The 15,000-nt window shown below is 39.5% G+C and overlaps 1 protein-coding gene across 1 annotated transcript; it reads right to left on the bottom strand.

Annotated features, from left to right (window-relative positions):
* Positions 1–1,445: 1,445 nt before the first annotated feature.
* Positions 1,446–9,485, bottom strand: LOC138057493 (uncharacterized). Its single transcript, XM_068903503.1, has 2 exons — positions 8,848–9,485; positions 1,446–3,172 (listed from the first exon to the last, which is right to left on the bottom strand). The coding sequence occupies exons 1-2, from the start codon at positions 9,365–9,367 to the stop codon at positions 2,334–2,336; spliced, it is 1,359 nt and encodes a 452-aa protein (XP_068759604.1). The 5' UTR covers positions 9,368–9,485; the 3' UTR covers positions 1,446–2,333.
* Between the last annotated feature and the right edge of the window lie 5,515 nt (positions 9,486–15,000).

The following is a 15,000-nucleotide window of genomic DNA, read 5'->3' on the forward strand; positions in this document are numbered from 1 at the left end:
TGCTGTGAAACCAAACCAAGGCTGCAATATTTTCCGCTTTTGTAGCGAATTATAAAAGCCCAGTAAGACGGGCAACATTATATGTGCAATTTGTCGCGCAGCAATAGGGCCGTTTATACGAGAGGAAATAAGCCGCGCCTTACTCTGGCCGGCTTACAGAAGACGCGAACACCCCGTATAAATGGTACAAAATCTACGTTCACGGCTTTCTCAAGCCGCGGCTTATCCTGACCTGGAAGTTTATACACGTATAAATAGTTCCTTTCGCGTATTACGTACGCCGCAGCCAGAGTAAGCCGCGGCTAATTTTTTCTCGTATAAACGGCCCTAATGTCGCGTTGCAAGTTGAGCTGGTTTGTTGCGCGTATTACCACCTTCTTGCGCAACAAATTTTCATGTTGCAAAAAGTAAAAGCGACGTCTACGTTTTGCAACATAAAACTGATTTGTTGCGCAAGAAGGTGGTAATACAAACCATCTCAATAGATCATTTTACAGTTGTGTGCTTAGTTACCTGGCATTTGAGTGAAATTGAGGCTGGAGTTTACCTCGCTTTGATAGAAACCTCACTGCTTTTCTAATGTAAATTCCTACTAATTAGCACGAGAACAACACATAAGAAAAGTAGTGAGATTTCTATCAAAGCAAGGTCAACTCCAGCCTCACTTTCATTCAAAGGCCAGGTAACTAAGCACACAACTGTAAAATGGTGTATTTGCAACACAACATTATTGCGCGACAAGTTGTACAAAAAACGTTGCCCTTATTACCGGGAGGGAGTTTAAGAAACGAAGATGGTTACGGCGGTAACAACGCCAGAAAGCAAGAATATCTTTGGTTTAAAGAGGAAAAATAGTCGTGCTGCACGTGCGGCACGACTATTTTGGTACATTTGTTCAGCGTAGTCGGCAAAACAACGTAAAATAATCGTAACGACAAAGTGAGCAGACATCTGTTCTTCAGTGTCTTTATTATATCTCTCAGATAGTACGCGCGCTGTAATTGGCTAAATTAGCGGGCCGTATTCTTCAGTACGGCCCGCTGTACAGCCCGCTAAATTTAAAATTTCGACAAAACATCATCTAGCGAGTTTTTCATGTCATTTCTGTTGCATAAACTTGTACTGAAAACTGTTTGAATCTTGCAAGCAACTATTTCAAACTTAACAGCCAAGAAGATTTAGTTTTTGGGATTTTGGCACGGCATTCTTTGTGGCAGTTGAACCTTCCGCTTCACTTTAACTAGTTTCCTTGCCCGTGCATCGGTTATCCTCAGAGATATAATAAATATCTTAATAACCTCGTTTTCTCGGTCCGTACTGTAAGTTACGGATCCTCGTTTTTTCTCGTTGATTTGTGGCCCGCGCGCTTCGCGCTAGGGCCATAAATCAACGGGAAAAAACTCGGTCCGTAACCTACGGTACGGACCTCGAACTCGGTTAGTAAGAGGTATTTATTTCAAATCGGTCCGTGCCAATCATGTTATTGGGTACTTCGCCAATGGTTGATGACATGAGCAAGATGGACGAATGAGAGAAGTGATCCTCGCTCTTACCTGGAGAATTTAAGCAATTGTCTCATATGGACACGTAAAAATTTCAGGTGGCTTCAACGAGATTCGAACCCATGACCTCTCTGCGATACCGTTGTAATGCTCTACCATCGCAGAGATCATGGGTTCGAGTCCCGCTGGAGCTACCTGAATTTTTCGGGTGTCCATAGGTCAAGAGACAATGGGCCCTTTGCATGAAACTGTCACATGGTATAAAATCTGCCCTGCTGGTGGGCAAGCTACGCGCTGGCATGGGACATCCAAAACAAAGAAAAGTCACGCTTGGCTGGTTGAAATCGCTTTGTTTTGGAGGCTGTTTCATTCTTTTGCTATCTAGCATGGCGCATTTTGTACCATGTGACAGTATCGTGCAAAGAGCGCATTGCTTAAATTGTGCAGATAAGTTCGAGAACCACTTTTCTCCTTCGTCTATCACCCGCACTTCGAATTCACATATAAAACAATTCTTTCATCCATGAGCAAGATGGAATAATCGTGAAATAAATAAGATAGCTCAAACTACATTATGCAGTGACGTTTTTAGACTTTTTAGTCACCGTAGCCGTTGTCGTTCCTCAAAACTCCCTAATTACATACAACTGAACAGGTATAATTGGAAAAAAGGAGAGACAACCAGTCACAATTGATTTTGCTTTTGAAGCTGATCAACTCAGAATGTGGTATGAAATTTTTAAGGTGGCTGTTAGTTACGTTCCTTCCACTTCCACGCAACTGTCTCTAGATTTCTCCCGTTATTTTCCCGTATTAGAACCCTTTGCTAAGCTAAAAGGAAAGTGCAGTTTTTCCTTCGTAGAATAACCTGTGTCCAAATTCCCAGAAGGTAGAATCTGTGTCTCTGGCAAAACAATCGGAGATATTTCTCTCGTGGTGCATACAATGATCCTTCAATGCCGATTCGACGTAAAGGCCGACCAGGCCCGCAGTCAGGATACCAGCAGTCTCTAGTATAGACGCAAGGGTGACATTGAATGCCACTTGATTTGAGACAACTCTCCGCGCGATAATGTGGTATGAGTTGGAGAAAATCATACCACAAGCAGTACCCTGAACAAAGCACAACAGCCATATGATCCATACCTGTGAAACGAGCCGAAACCATGTTGGAAGCAAGAGGAAGATCGTCTCTGCCAGAGGGAAAAATGCTAGGACTGGGGAAGAGTTGAAGAAGAATCCAGGCGCAACCGCTCGAAGCATGGAAATGAATGAACGGCCAAGGAACTCGCCCATCATGGTACTCAGGACGTAGTGTTCAAAATCGCCCCTGGGTGAGAATTCAGGTCCCACGCCAACTCCGTCAAAAACAAGCGTTGTCAGAATAGCAGTGAGTATTATGTACTCGCTGAAGTAGATCAGAAACAACAATAACATGTGATGAGAACAACTCCAAACTGAGTAAAGTCTTTGTTTCCAGCGAGTCGTTAAACGACAGTCTATTTCGAATTTGCTTCGCCGTATCCTTGATAATCGTTCCGTTGCGTTTAAGTTGCGTGAACTGGTTAGTTTTCCTTGTGACACTGCGAACGTGATGAGGAAAACTGGAGGCCATATTGCAGACACCAATATGGCGGTTCTTGGATCCACAATCAGCCATACTGTTAGTCCTGTTATAACAAAATGAATGTGCGAGTCAGATTCGAGAAATTATCATGTTTGTCGAAGACAATTGATTTTCGGTTAATTTTGGGATGGATTGTTTAGCTAAGGGCGCCTAAGTTGATTACTTAGCATATTTGTTCTTGTTTGCAGACAAATATTTATGGCTGCCACGCTACAGAACTTTTGTTCCTGGATTTCTCTCAAAGAGGAACAGAAGGCAAAAAAAAAAAAAATTTTCTGTTTACACTTTAGAGCATGCACAATAATGTTCTCCACTTTTTTTTCTGGCATATCCGTCGTTTTTCCACCCAAAATTGTTTTTATTCCGATTTTGGGCCATCAGGATTGCGGCTTAGAATGGAGGAGTCAGCGGTCATTTTTGCAGCTTATGACGTATTATATGAGAAAGACATGCGAGATCTCTCCTTATAGAAGCAGTGGTTTTGACTGATGTTTGTCGTGAATATCGAGTGCTCGAAGAAACAGCAAAACAACGAAGAAAATATCCACAGCAGAAGTTGATTCTCTCGAATACGAAATCTCAGTTCCACATATCATACGTCACAGTAGGGTACCGATTTAGTTTTTGAGCTCGCACTGTAATTTTTTCGCAAAAAACAGAAAACGAGAAGAAATAACCCACACACTTAACTTTACTTATGTTAGGCTTTTCGAAACCAATGTTGGAAAAATTGCTGATTTTGGCCTTCAGTTTTCCTTTAAGCAATTTATGATAAAACTGTTATTGTATTTGGCTTTTGGGATATCCGGATTAATAATAATAATAATAATTGAAAATAATAATAATAATGATAAAAAATAAAAATAAAATAATAATAATAATATTATTATTTTTAAGGTCTCAGCAAGCGAATCAACTAACTCCGAATACCACTTTTCTCTACCTTGATTATTACACACAGAAATGACATCCAACAATTAATTATGGCAGATTACCTGGTCAAAAAATGGATTATTCCTGTAAAGTATTTCTCAGGATTCTGAATACCTTAACCCCCTTAAATAATCTCTCTTTTCAGGTGCCTTGAAGAAGGAAACTTAGTAGTTCCAGACCCTTTAAATTTTGTCCTTTTGCCCCCGCAAAGGACTGGAACTACCCATGAACCACTCTGAACTCTTTTCTGGGATAACATGATTAACCATCTTATCTTCCATGCATATCGTGCCCATATTTTGCGCTTTTTAAGCCTTAGTTTGGCAAAAGGAAATTCATATTTGAAGAAAGCATAGAAATTTGCGTGGTGCATTTCTCAAGAAAGAGAATTTAATTTATGTTGGGGAACTATACAGAAAATTATAGCATCAGCACTGAAGAAAAACAAATAAGGACAGAAATCAAATGAGGCCTAACACTGCTGTGAATGTGATGGATGAAGAACCTTCCCTGATCAACGGCATCAGGAACTTCTTTGGAATCACCCAAGGACATGCAAAGAAAAATCCCTGACCTGGTTAAGAATCGAACCCACGACCTCCGTTGCTCTGAAACATGTCACATGTCTCTACGATCTAATCCGGAGGTCGTGGGTTCGATTCGAACCCAGGTCGGAGATTTTTCTCTGTCCTTGGGTGATGCACAAAGAAGTTCCTGATGCTGTTGATCAACAAAGGTTCTTCATCCATCACATTCATAGCAGCGTTAGGCATCACTTGATTCTGTCCCTTACATATATAGGGGAGATATCGTTGACGCCACCTATACATTGCCATCAACGTACAAACCAGAGCCTCATTGGCTTTCGAAACAAAGGATCTTTTGTTCCTGTGGTTGTTAGTTACATTTGAATAACAAAAACAATGTTTGTAAACAGATATCTTCCCTATATGTACACACGCTACTTAGGACAACACTCATTTACAAAAATGAATAACTTCAAAATAAGATAAATAACTATTACAAGGAAGGGAAAAATAGAAATTATTATTCACATTGCAGCCTGGTTTGACGAAATTTGAATGTCACTTAAAAAGTTGCGATTCAAAGAGGCAACGTTTCCACCCTCCAGTCTTGTGCCTTCGTCAGGAGTGATCCAAAGCTACCGCAAGAGTCCCTTTAAGGGAGTTGCAAAGAACTAAACCAATAATTATATACTGTGAAAATTAACTTTAAACTCATTTGAAACTTTTCTGTAACAGCCAATTTTCGAGAATAAGTTAAAAAAGGTATAAAGCACTGATCTATACGTGAAATTATGTATATGACTTTGTATACTTCTTGAGAGCTGTTTGATCGTTCAAAATTCATGCGCGCACAAAATATGAGGATGTCGTGACAATGCCAAACAGTGGTATAATACTTTAGAAACATGCAGTGAACGTAAGTATGAAAAAGTATGTAATTCCGGGCCATGGATGCTCGTGGTGATCAAGCAACCTTCCAAGCTCTTAAAAATCTTATATTCTTGGTTTTCACCTACACGACAAGGCGGCCATGTTGGTTGGCAATACATCACAATTTGGAAGAAAGAAGTAACTCCTCGCACTAACTGGACAATTTAAGCAATTGTTACTTTATGAACACCTAAAAATTCAGCGGGATTCAACGGGATTCGAACCCATGACGTCTGTTGCGACGCCGCTGGTGACCGGCATCGCAGAGCCACTCAATTTCGTCCTCAGAGTCCGCTTTTCTTTTGGTCAGCACCAAGAACACGGATTCTGGCCACTTCCAATTTATGCGCAGTCGTAGTGAAGGTCCATTTTTGTACCAGTTGACAACCACTGTTGTTTCAAATTCCTGAGCGTGTGAAGACGAGCCGGAAGTCCGTGATTTGCGGACTTCTGCCTTGGAAGCGGCCCGAGTCCGTGTTCTTGGTGCTGACCAAAAGAAAAGCGGACTCTGGGGACGAGATTGAGAGCCACACGATTGGCAGCTGGTCAATTTATTGGGCTGAACGGTTCAGACCGTGAAAGGACTGATGAACGAAAGAAATAGACAGGAAGTTCGCAAATCACGGACTTCCGGCTCGTCTACGCACGCTCAGGAATTTGAAACAACTTATCTTCCGTATATAAACCGCAGTTCAAATATACATTTCCTTCGTTCACAATACAATTATTTTTCGCTTAAGTTGCATAATAATAAAGTTTAGTTCCCAACGGATAGACTGGTTATTATTCTTGCCAACCAACATGGCCAAGGTGACGTCACCAGCAAACCAGCCAAAACGTTTCATTTGTTGACCAATCGTACAGGACAAGAGGCGAGGGCGAGATCTCCCGCGTCTGGATATTAGATTTTCTGTCCACAATCTAAGGCTCCGGCCACACGTTATAATATTGATCAAGAGGTTGATAGAAGAACACCTCCCAACATTATGGAGCCTCAGCAACGACAACAGCGACGGCAACGAGAACGTGATCCCAAAATAGAAATTCGCGTTATTTTAATCGCTTCTTGACTATTTCAACCTTTTTGTTATGACAGGGGTGTGGAAGTTCCTCCAAAACTGATACAGGTAGGAACAAAAAGTCAAAGTCAAAGGTGACTTTGACTTTGATAGGAACGGCGCTTAATTTAAGGGAGAAAATGAAAATTTATCCTCAAGTGCTGACGTTGTTCATAAAATCTCAAATTTAGCTCTTTCACGTTGTAGTTTTGCTGACGACGGCAAAGAAATGGGCAAAAGTGAAAAACACACTTGCAGGGCGTGCAAAGCTATATATTGTTTTTGCCCGCTAAATGTACAAATTTGTGACGTTCTCGTTCCCGTCGCCGTTGCTTAAGCTCCCTAATGTTATAAGAACGCTTCTAAAAATATTGGATACGCATATAACATTGTTGGAAACGCGTTATTTCAGTCTTTGCAATGTAACATGATTGTTGAAAGGGCGGCTGCACGCTTCAACATTTGTTGTATGTTGGAGGAAATGTTTGATCGAAATCAAAACATTCTTCCAACACAAAATTTGCAACAAACATCATCAAACATGCATGCTACACGTTCTAACATTGTCGATCCAACAATTTGTTTTATATTAACGTTTGAACGTGTCAGTAGCCGGGGCTTAAGTAGATTGCTACTGGCTACTTATAACGGAATCATTTCTGACATCACTGTTTACTATTTACAAATTGATATCAAAAGGTAACAGAACTTGTTAAACTAAGTTAAATATCCAATTATGCTTTGATAACGAGCCAGTCACTAGCTATCAAAAAACTGATAAGAAGCGCTAATGATACCATAAATTCTTTGAAAATTTTCGTATGTTGAAAGCATCATTGCTCAGAGATTATCTGGTAGATCGGGTTCAATTTTCAGAACAGGTATGTCTAGAAATCATGTACAACTAATAGCCCACTTTCGATATATTAAAAATTTAGTTCTAAACAAAAAAGCACCATTTCGAGTCTGTGGGGAATAAATATAAGGATTTGTATGAGTTTATTCCTCAGAGCCTCGAGATGATGCCTTTTGTTTGGGACTGAATTTTAATATATCGAAGGTGGATCATTAGATGAACGCCAGTGAGACTGGGGACAAATTTTCAGAGATATCCCAATTGCAATATGCAAAGCATTTTTAATATTCAGTACTTTATTCTCGGTTGACTGCATTAGAAAATAATAGTCTTGTGCTAACGAAGCAAAAGATGTAAGCAAAGATTCCCCTGTTACTGCCTCGTCGATTGAGAAGTCGTAAAGCAACCGCGGTTTAAGCCAAAAGGAAATATGGAAGACTTCATTGTCATCAACCATAACAAACAGGAAAAAAGTACTATTGTACAAGAACTAACACGGAATATTTGAAGAAATGTTTGTGATTGTTGCAAGCCACTCTAATAATAGAATAAAACTCAAACCACTGAGTTGAATTAAAACAGCATGAAAAAAACTGCATAGCCGGATTTTGTGTACCTTGGCGTTTAATTGGTGGAAATGGTGCGGCATAAATTTGTTTCCACGGTTCATAAACAAAGCGGAAAAACTGTTGCAAGTTATAAACCGGAAAAAGCTAGAAATATTGATTCATTTCATGTTGAACCATTGCTCCTTCGAACAAATAACTTGCGGAATATTTTGTCAGAGAATGAGAGGCCTTTTGAGGAGGATGTTGTATTTTCAACTTAAAGTACTTGTTTTATTGCGCAATCGTAGGTTGAATGTCAAGTGATCTCGTATGTGGCATCAAGTGGATGGAATATTGCAATCATTTAATAAAACCACGTACGGATGATCTGTAAATCTCTATAACGGTAGCGAAAAAAACTTCAAATCAGTGGCTTATATATTTCCGAGAAATCAGGCTGTTATGCCTACACGACTATAAGAATTGTGAATTGTCTTCTTCAGTGGGCCATTTTTTATGTATTAATGACAAACTATATCGTATTCGACTGAGGAATTGTTCAAACCTGTTATCCAAATATTATTGTTCTCGGTTATAATTGGGAAACGTTTCGCAAACTATCAGCCGCAACACAAATGCAATTAACTTTATTGGCATTCTTATTTTTGACAGGATTTCAGCATCTGTGAATTTTCCGCCTTTTAAAATGTCTTGTTCGGTGAATGACTCGCTGAACTTCCGGTACAAAATATTCTTCTTTTTAACCCAACTTGTTTCCATGATTGTTCAGAATTCTAAACTGACAAAATCTGAAGCACCCGGCTTACTGTTATTATAAAACTGACGTCTTGCAAATTTCGACTTACCCACATATGTAACAGATCCAAGGATAGCCCCTACGCCCGTTCCAACGATAAACGAACACAGCACAATTTCTTCAAACTCCACAGCAGCCTGTATCAGAAGACTAATTTCTCCAATTCCAGTGCCAACAGAAACCAAACAGAGGCCAGCTAAACGTCCCTCGAGATGTGGCGTAAACACAACGCACAACTGTCCTGCTATCACAAAAGCAAAGGCTAGAAATACGCGGGGAACTTGCGACACTTGTCTCAAACACAGAGAGACAATCTTTAAGACAACAGAAGGAGCTGTTAGCCCTATAATTACTAGTCCAGTTGGCTTGCTCGTCCCAGCTAAGACATCTTGGCTGGCGCATACGAAAGTTATAAAAGGAGCCGTTAGTGAAATGCCCATTATGAAGGAAACTATAGAACATTTAGAGCTGGCTTCTTGCGGTTTGACGTGTTCTTCTTGACCCCAAACGTCACTCTCTGTCTCGGAAGAAGTGATGAATTCTTCATCGCTGCTTACTTCAGACATCATTTTGGTGTCTTTCAAATCAATCGTTAGCCTGCGCCTTTGTTTTTTGAAAACGGGATTCTTCACCTCTTTCCGACTTACACAAGGTGAGACTCACTGACAGCAATACAAGGAAAAAACAATCATGTCAAACGCTTTTTGTTTGCGAGACGGGCAAATATTGTAACACAGTTGCATTGGGCCATGACAATTTACAAGTATGCTAATACACCCAAGAGGCTTTTGTGCTACAGGTATGAGGTGACGTGTAGCCGGTGAAATTTTATTCAATAAAATAGCAACAAAACGCTTTGTTTTTCCACATCACCACCAAATTTTGTCAGCATGGGTGATTTTTCACGAGGCGAAAAGAAAAGAAAAGAAAAGAAAAAACAAAGCAAAGTTAAACAAAAAACAATGGGCTTTCCAGTGGGTCATTGGAGCAAGAAGCGCCCTCTATTCAAGGTTGGACTGCGTTTCTCTCGAGAACAATAAGTTGTTTTTCTTGCTAGCCGACACAATTTTCATACACGTTCCAGCATTGCCATTAATTTTAGCTTGAAAAAACGCTCGGGGAAAGCTTTACTATAAAAAAAAATTCAGGCATTTGCTCAGTATCTCGTTTCGCACAGCAATGCTTTGATATATACATAAAATTACTAATTAGGTTTTTCTTCAGAGTTCGAATAAATTATTTTGAAAATGGATATAAACAGCGAATATCTTTTTCGTCAAGAAGGATTGATCATTATCGAGCCAGGATGCTTGAGTGCCAGGCTTTGTAAATTTGCCAAAGTAATGGCCAAAATTGGAATCCAAATATATGTGCCATTTTGCTCTGGTCATAAAAGTAAGGACAAGCTCTGTCGGAGATTTCACGTATGATTAATATGACTGGCGCCAGAGGTGTGCGTTCTTTGGAAATCACCGTCGCATAGTTGAAAGTACTAAATTACTTATATTACCGATGTATTGTTCTGTTTATCTCCCCTGCTTAAGTCTATGATAATAACACGTCGATATTTCACTTGCAAGACATAGTGATAACATTTTGCTGTTCTTTGCATTTGATGAAGCAGGTCTGCATGGGAGCAAAGTTTGTCAGTGCAGCGGGTAGAGAGTGCTCGCCTCGTTTCATTAATACCGTGTGCATTGTTAATTCGAGTCTTTTCTAGGGGAGATTGTCTCTCCGTCACATCGCTTCTCCCCGCTTGATCAAACACCAATATTTTTAACTGCTCAATTCGATATGGATTCATTGGATGAAAAGCTTGTACGGGGAGACGCCAACACTGATGCAATCCTTATATAATTCTTGTTTACTTTGGAAGAGTTTAACTTACTTAAAAACAAACATGCTTAAAAACGATCGTTTCGAAATTCAGAAAAACAAGAAGACACGCAGACAACGATCTTGCAAAACGCTTGTCCAAAGATTACACGGAGGTATATAGAGCTGAGGCAACGTGGATGGAGAGTTTCCTTACAATCAAATATATTTAAGTGTGGTAAAAAGAACCTCTTACCTTATATTGCATGGCAATTTTGTGGGCAAAATTTCTCAAATACCACGCTGCTCATTAATATATAGTACAACCTCTAATGTTGTTGAATAATTGTGAGACACAACTTCAATATATGGGTGGATGTTTCTGTTGTCAGAAATCCGGAGTCAGGTTGAATCCGTTTTTACTTACGTTAAATTGGTGATCTTTATTTTACCTAGTTTGAATATGCACTCTACCTACAGTTTAAAGCAGCTATCTACTCCCCAAAAAGGATTTGAAATACCTATAACTTCCCTCCAGCTCTGTCTTAAGCATCTCAACACGTCTTCTCAATGTTTTGTATGATCTTATCGGTTTCTGTCAACATGTGACAACATATAAGGGAACAAAGAACTGTTTCATGCACTTATGATGATGGAACTCAGACCCTCCATATCTACAGCCCCGTGTATTCACCACTACACTACAACATTACGACGAACATTCTCAACCAGAAGCACGTGACCTTGAAGCGTCTAACTGCAACTCTTTTCCTTGGAACAAAGCTGGGGATTTTAGGATACCAATTTTGTGCCCAAATATGGACAAAAATAAGAGCGAAGCTGCACGCGCGGGAAAATGCACGAGCTACGTGACATCCAATTAAAGAAATGTTTAAACTAAAAAATATCCAGCTTTGAGCCAGAGTTAAACGCTTCAAGATCATGAGCTGTGAGTTATTTTCATTATTTACTTTTCTATATGAAGTCAATGTTTTTATATTTGGGTACATTTTGCTCGCGAAACGAACAAAGGACCGCTAATTTTAACCAATTAGAAGGAGCCACATCACGAGTGACTGCTTTTGTCATGTTTTTCAGGGACATGACAACTGATTTTCGTGCGAACGGGTATTCTAAAAATTGACTCATTTGTGACTGTGCTAGGGACCCTCCTCCTTGCCATAACAACACTTTTGTCTAATTCACTCTTGCGACAACATACATTCGTATCAAGAAATTATCTATTGTACTGCCTTAACTTTTTCTCGCATCCCTAAAAAAAACAGCCTACTATTGACTTGTGCTGAGGAAGTTGAGCCGAAACTTGTTACTGGATATGGGGGTGGGTTGTGGTGAGATGCACGTTACATTGCTGAACACACAGGGGTACCCAAGGGGAACAATGCTTTCTCCTTTGCAGTGCAAGAACGAACTCGTTATTTTAATCCTTGACCGGTTTCCGTAGCATTAAGGACGGTGCCTACTAATTCAAAGGTATTTTTGCCTCGGTTTATGACTATGCAGGAAATGTAGATCTTAACAAGTGTTATTAAAATCCAAAAAGTAAATTGGGGGTAACCACGCATTTCTCAAAGATAATTCATGAATAATATTTGTAAAAAGTAAAATATAAAGCCAATGTATGGCCTTCTTTCTCAAATTAAAGCTTAATTATCTCTCAAAAATGCATGGTTACCCCAGTTTTCTTTTTTGGGTACCAAGAGTACTTACTAAGATCTACTTTCTCCGGATAGTTTTAAACCGCGCAAAACTATCCCTGTATTAGTAAGCTTCACCGACAGGAAACCCGAGTATCTCGAGATGCGCAGAACCTATGCGCAATGACAATAGTAGGCATCTACGTTCTACAAACTGATATTGATTTGTCGATTGTTTTCTGAGCTAAACTCTTAGGCCCTTTTCGGTGGCTCCTCACCTTTGTCATTGATTAAGATACCCTGGGTGCCAGAGGTTATTTTCTTCCGTCTCGTTTTAAGGCACTCCCCAAGCAAAACTTGTAGCTATACGGAAGAAAAAAGCTCTAACACCCTGTGTATAATTGACAGCTTGTTGCTTTGACATAGTGCGGCGTGAATAAAGTATTCCTCAACTTCATCATAAGTCCATAACCCAAAAGTTTCGATTTGCGATGGAGTGAGGACCATCAGTCTACGGTATTTTCTATTTTTAGAACGGCTACTGCTAGATGTTTGCCGGGGAATACAACGTATCGGCGTTGCATTCTGCGCACGGTTTTGCATTTAGCACGTGCAATCGCTCGTGTGGCTACTTGGTTACGGACCGATCAGGAGAGTTGCGGTCATTTAGGCCCAATCTGATTGGCCATTATTTAGCGGGACGTGTATTCTAAGAGTGCTTTCGACTGGGAAATCCGGATTTAGATCTTAATTTAAAATCTGGAATTTCAGATTTCCAATCGAACACGGATTTTGTCGCCGATCTCAATAATTGAAATCCTTCCTGACTTGGATTTCCAGTTTGTGAAATCTGCGACAACATCCGTTTTCAAATTTTGTGTTTGATTGGAATTCCGAAAATCCATATTTTAAGATCTAAATCCAGATTTCCCAACCGAAAGCACTCTAAATTTAGATAAGCTGATTGGCCAAGGCCAATTGAACCTTCATAACTTTGCATTCATTAACATTTTATTATACCAGAAGAGTTAGTCAAAGGATTGAAAATTATTATTTTTGAAAAAAACCTGTCATGTAGACGTTCTTTGGCTTCTTCGGTTCCCGTGACCGTCAGTTCGCGACGAGCAGTGTTCATTGGGGAGAAACGATTGAGTAACCAGACAAGGGCATTTCTTCGTAGGATAGTATATTGAAATTCGGTCGGTTACCTATATCAAATGTATATGCATTCATGATCTTCTTTAATAGACAATAATTCTACAGAGTTGTTTCTTGAATGCGATAATTCTCTAGGTAACCATTTTTAATCAGAGTACAATTATACAGGTGAAACGTCGCTGTAGTTGTGCTCTTATCCCATTTTCAAAATATCAATACTCCAAAGAAATATCTGACCTTTTATCGTGAGAAAGAGGCATGTTTTCTCGGCAAAATATCACTTGAATATTTAATGTCGAGTTTCAAATCTAACAGGTTTCATTTTTCGAAGCATTTGAGATTTTGACTTTAACCCAGCATTAAAAATCGTCTATTCTATCGTAAAATGTTTACTTCTCTGTTGACTTTCGTATACAATCGATAAAGCAATCGAAACATTTTCGAAATCTAACTGCTCTACATCGACGACAAACAAAACTTTGTGTCCTTGAAGAATACCATAACAACTACAACATAAATAAAGATAGATATTGAAAGATCCCCTTTTAAAAAAATACTTGAGGTTTTGAGATACCCATATCAGTCTATGGAAATTGCTGCCGAAAATTGAGATATCCTCACAAAGACACGGTTGAATCATAATGATACAATATCTTCGTCGGACACTGCTATAAGAAACAAAGGGTTAGGGTTTATGAAGCTATACGTTAGCAGAGAGCCATAAGCTAAAGGAGGCATTGCCTTGAGTGCTGGAACATTCAGATATAGAAGAAACATGATGGAAAGCGATAATTTGTGACATAGCGACTCCCTCATTACTGTCTCACCCGACCCCCAAAATTCCAAAGGCAGATTCCAGTGGATAAGCCAAATTTAAGGAAAATAGCCGAAAAAGGCCTTCTTGTGATACTCTCTTTTTTACATAAGAACGTCTAATTTTGGTGCTGAGGCTGAAGGTTCTCGTTTTGTTTTGTAATTTAAGCCTAAACGCTTTCTGAACATTGTTCCTAAAGTTGTGTGGTATGCTAAGTTCGACTACAAAATGAGGTGTTCTTCATTATGCCGAATAAGAAAACCTCATATTGGTGATGTTAAAAAAGGCGTCTCTCAGTATTTGAGTTAATTGTCCTGTCAGTCGTCCCGTTAGGCTTTTTCGTTAGAAACAAATGAGGAAAATGAAGACTTTCTTAACTGACTCTCGGCCTGGGCATACATATTCTTCGTATGTTCTTAAAATTTTGGTTAAACGCAGCCTGAACGATCTCCGTAAGTTGAACAAAGAACAGGTTGGCGAGAAAGAAATTGTCACCTTAACACTATAGAGTATCTCGGGAGCGTAATACACGACAAAGATTGAGCCCTCGTGGCTTCATCCCATCTGTTGTCTAATCAATTTTTTAAATTTAAATCCATTCTTTTGGAGGACCATAAAGACAGCCGTTGATACTGTAAGGTTACGAATTACATATCAAACCTTTGGAGTAAAAGAAGACCGCAACCAAGCATTAATTAAGCGCCGCGAAAAATCACAAGTGAATGTGGCTGCGCAAATTTAATTTCTAAACTAAAAG

The sequence above is a fragment of the Montipora capricornis genome, chromosome 7 (genome assembly GCF_036669925.1).
Source record: "Montipora capricornis isolate CH-2021 chromosome 7, ASM3666992v2, whole genome shotgun sequence".
NCBI classification, from domain to species: domain Eukaryota; kingdom Metazoa; phylum Cnidaria; class Anthozoa; order Scleractinia; family Acroporidae; genus Montipora; species Montipora capricornis.

Bases quoted from the DNA above. Each gene is read 5' to 3' on its own strand.
- LOC138057493 (XM_068903503.1), bottom strand. From the start codon at position 9,367: ATGATGTCTGAAGTAAGCAGCGATGAAGAATTCATCACTTCTTCCGAG. The intron at 3,173-8,847 runs GTAAGTCGAAAT...TTGTTATAACAG, and splicing joins TGGATCTGTTACATATGTGG to GACTAACAGTATGGCTGATT.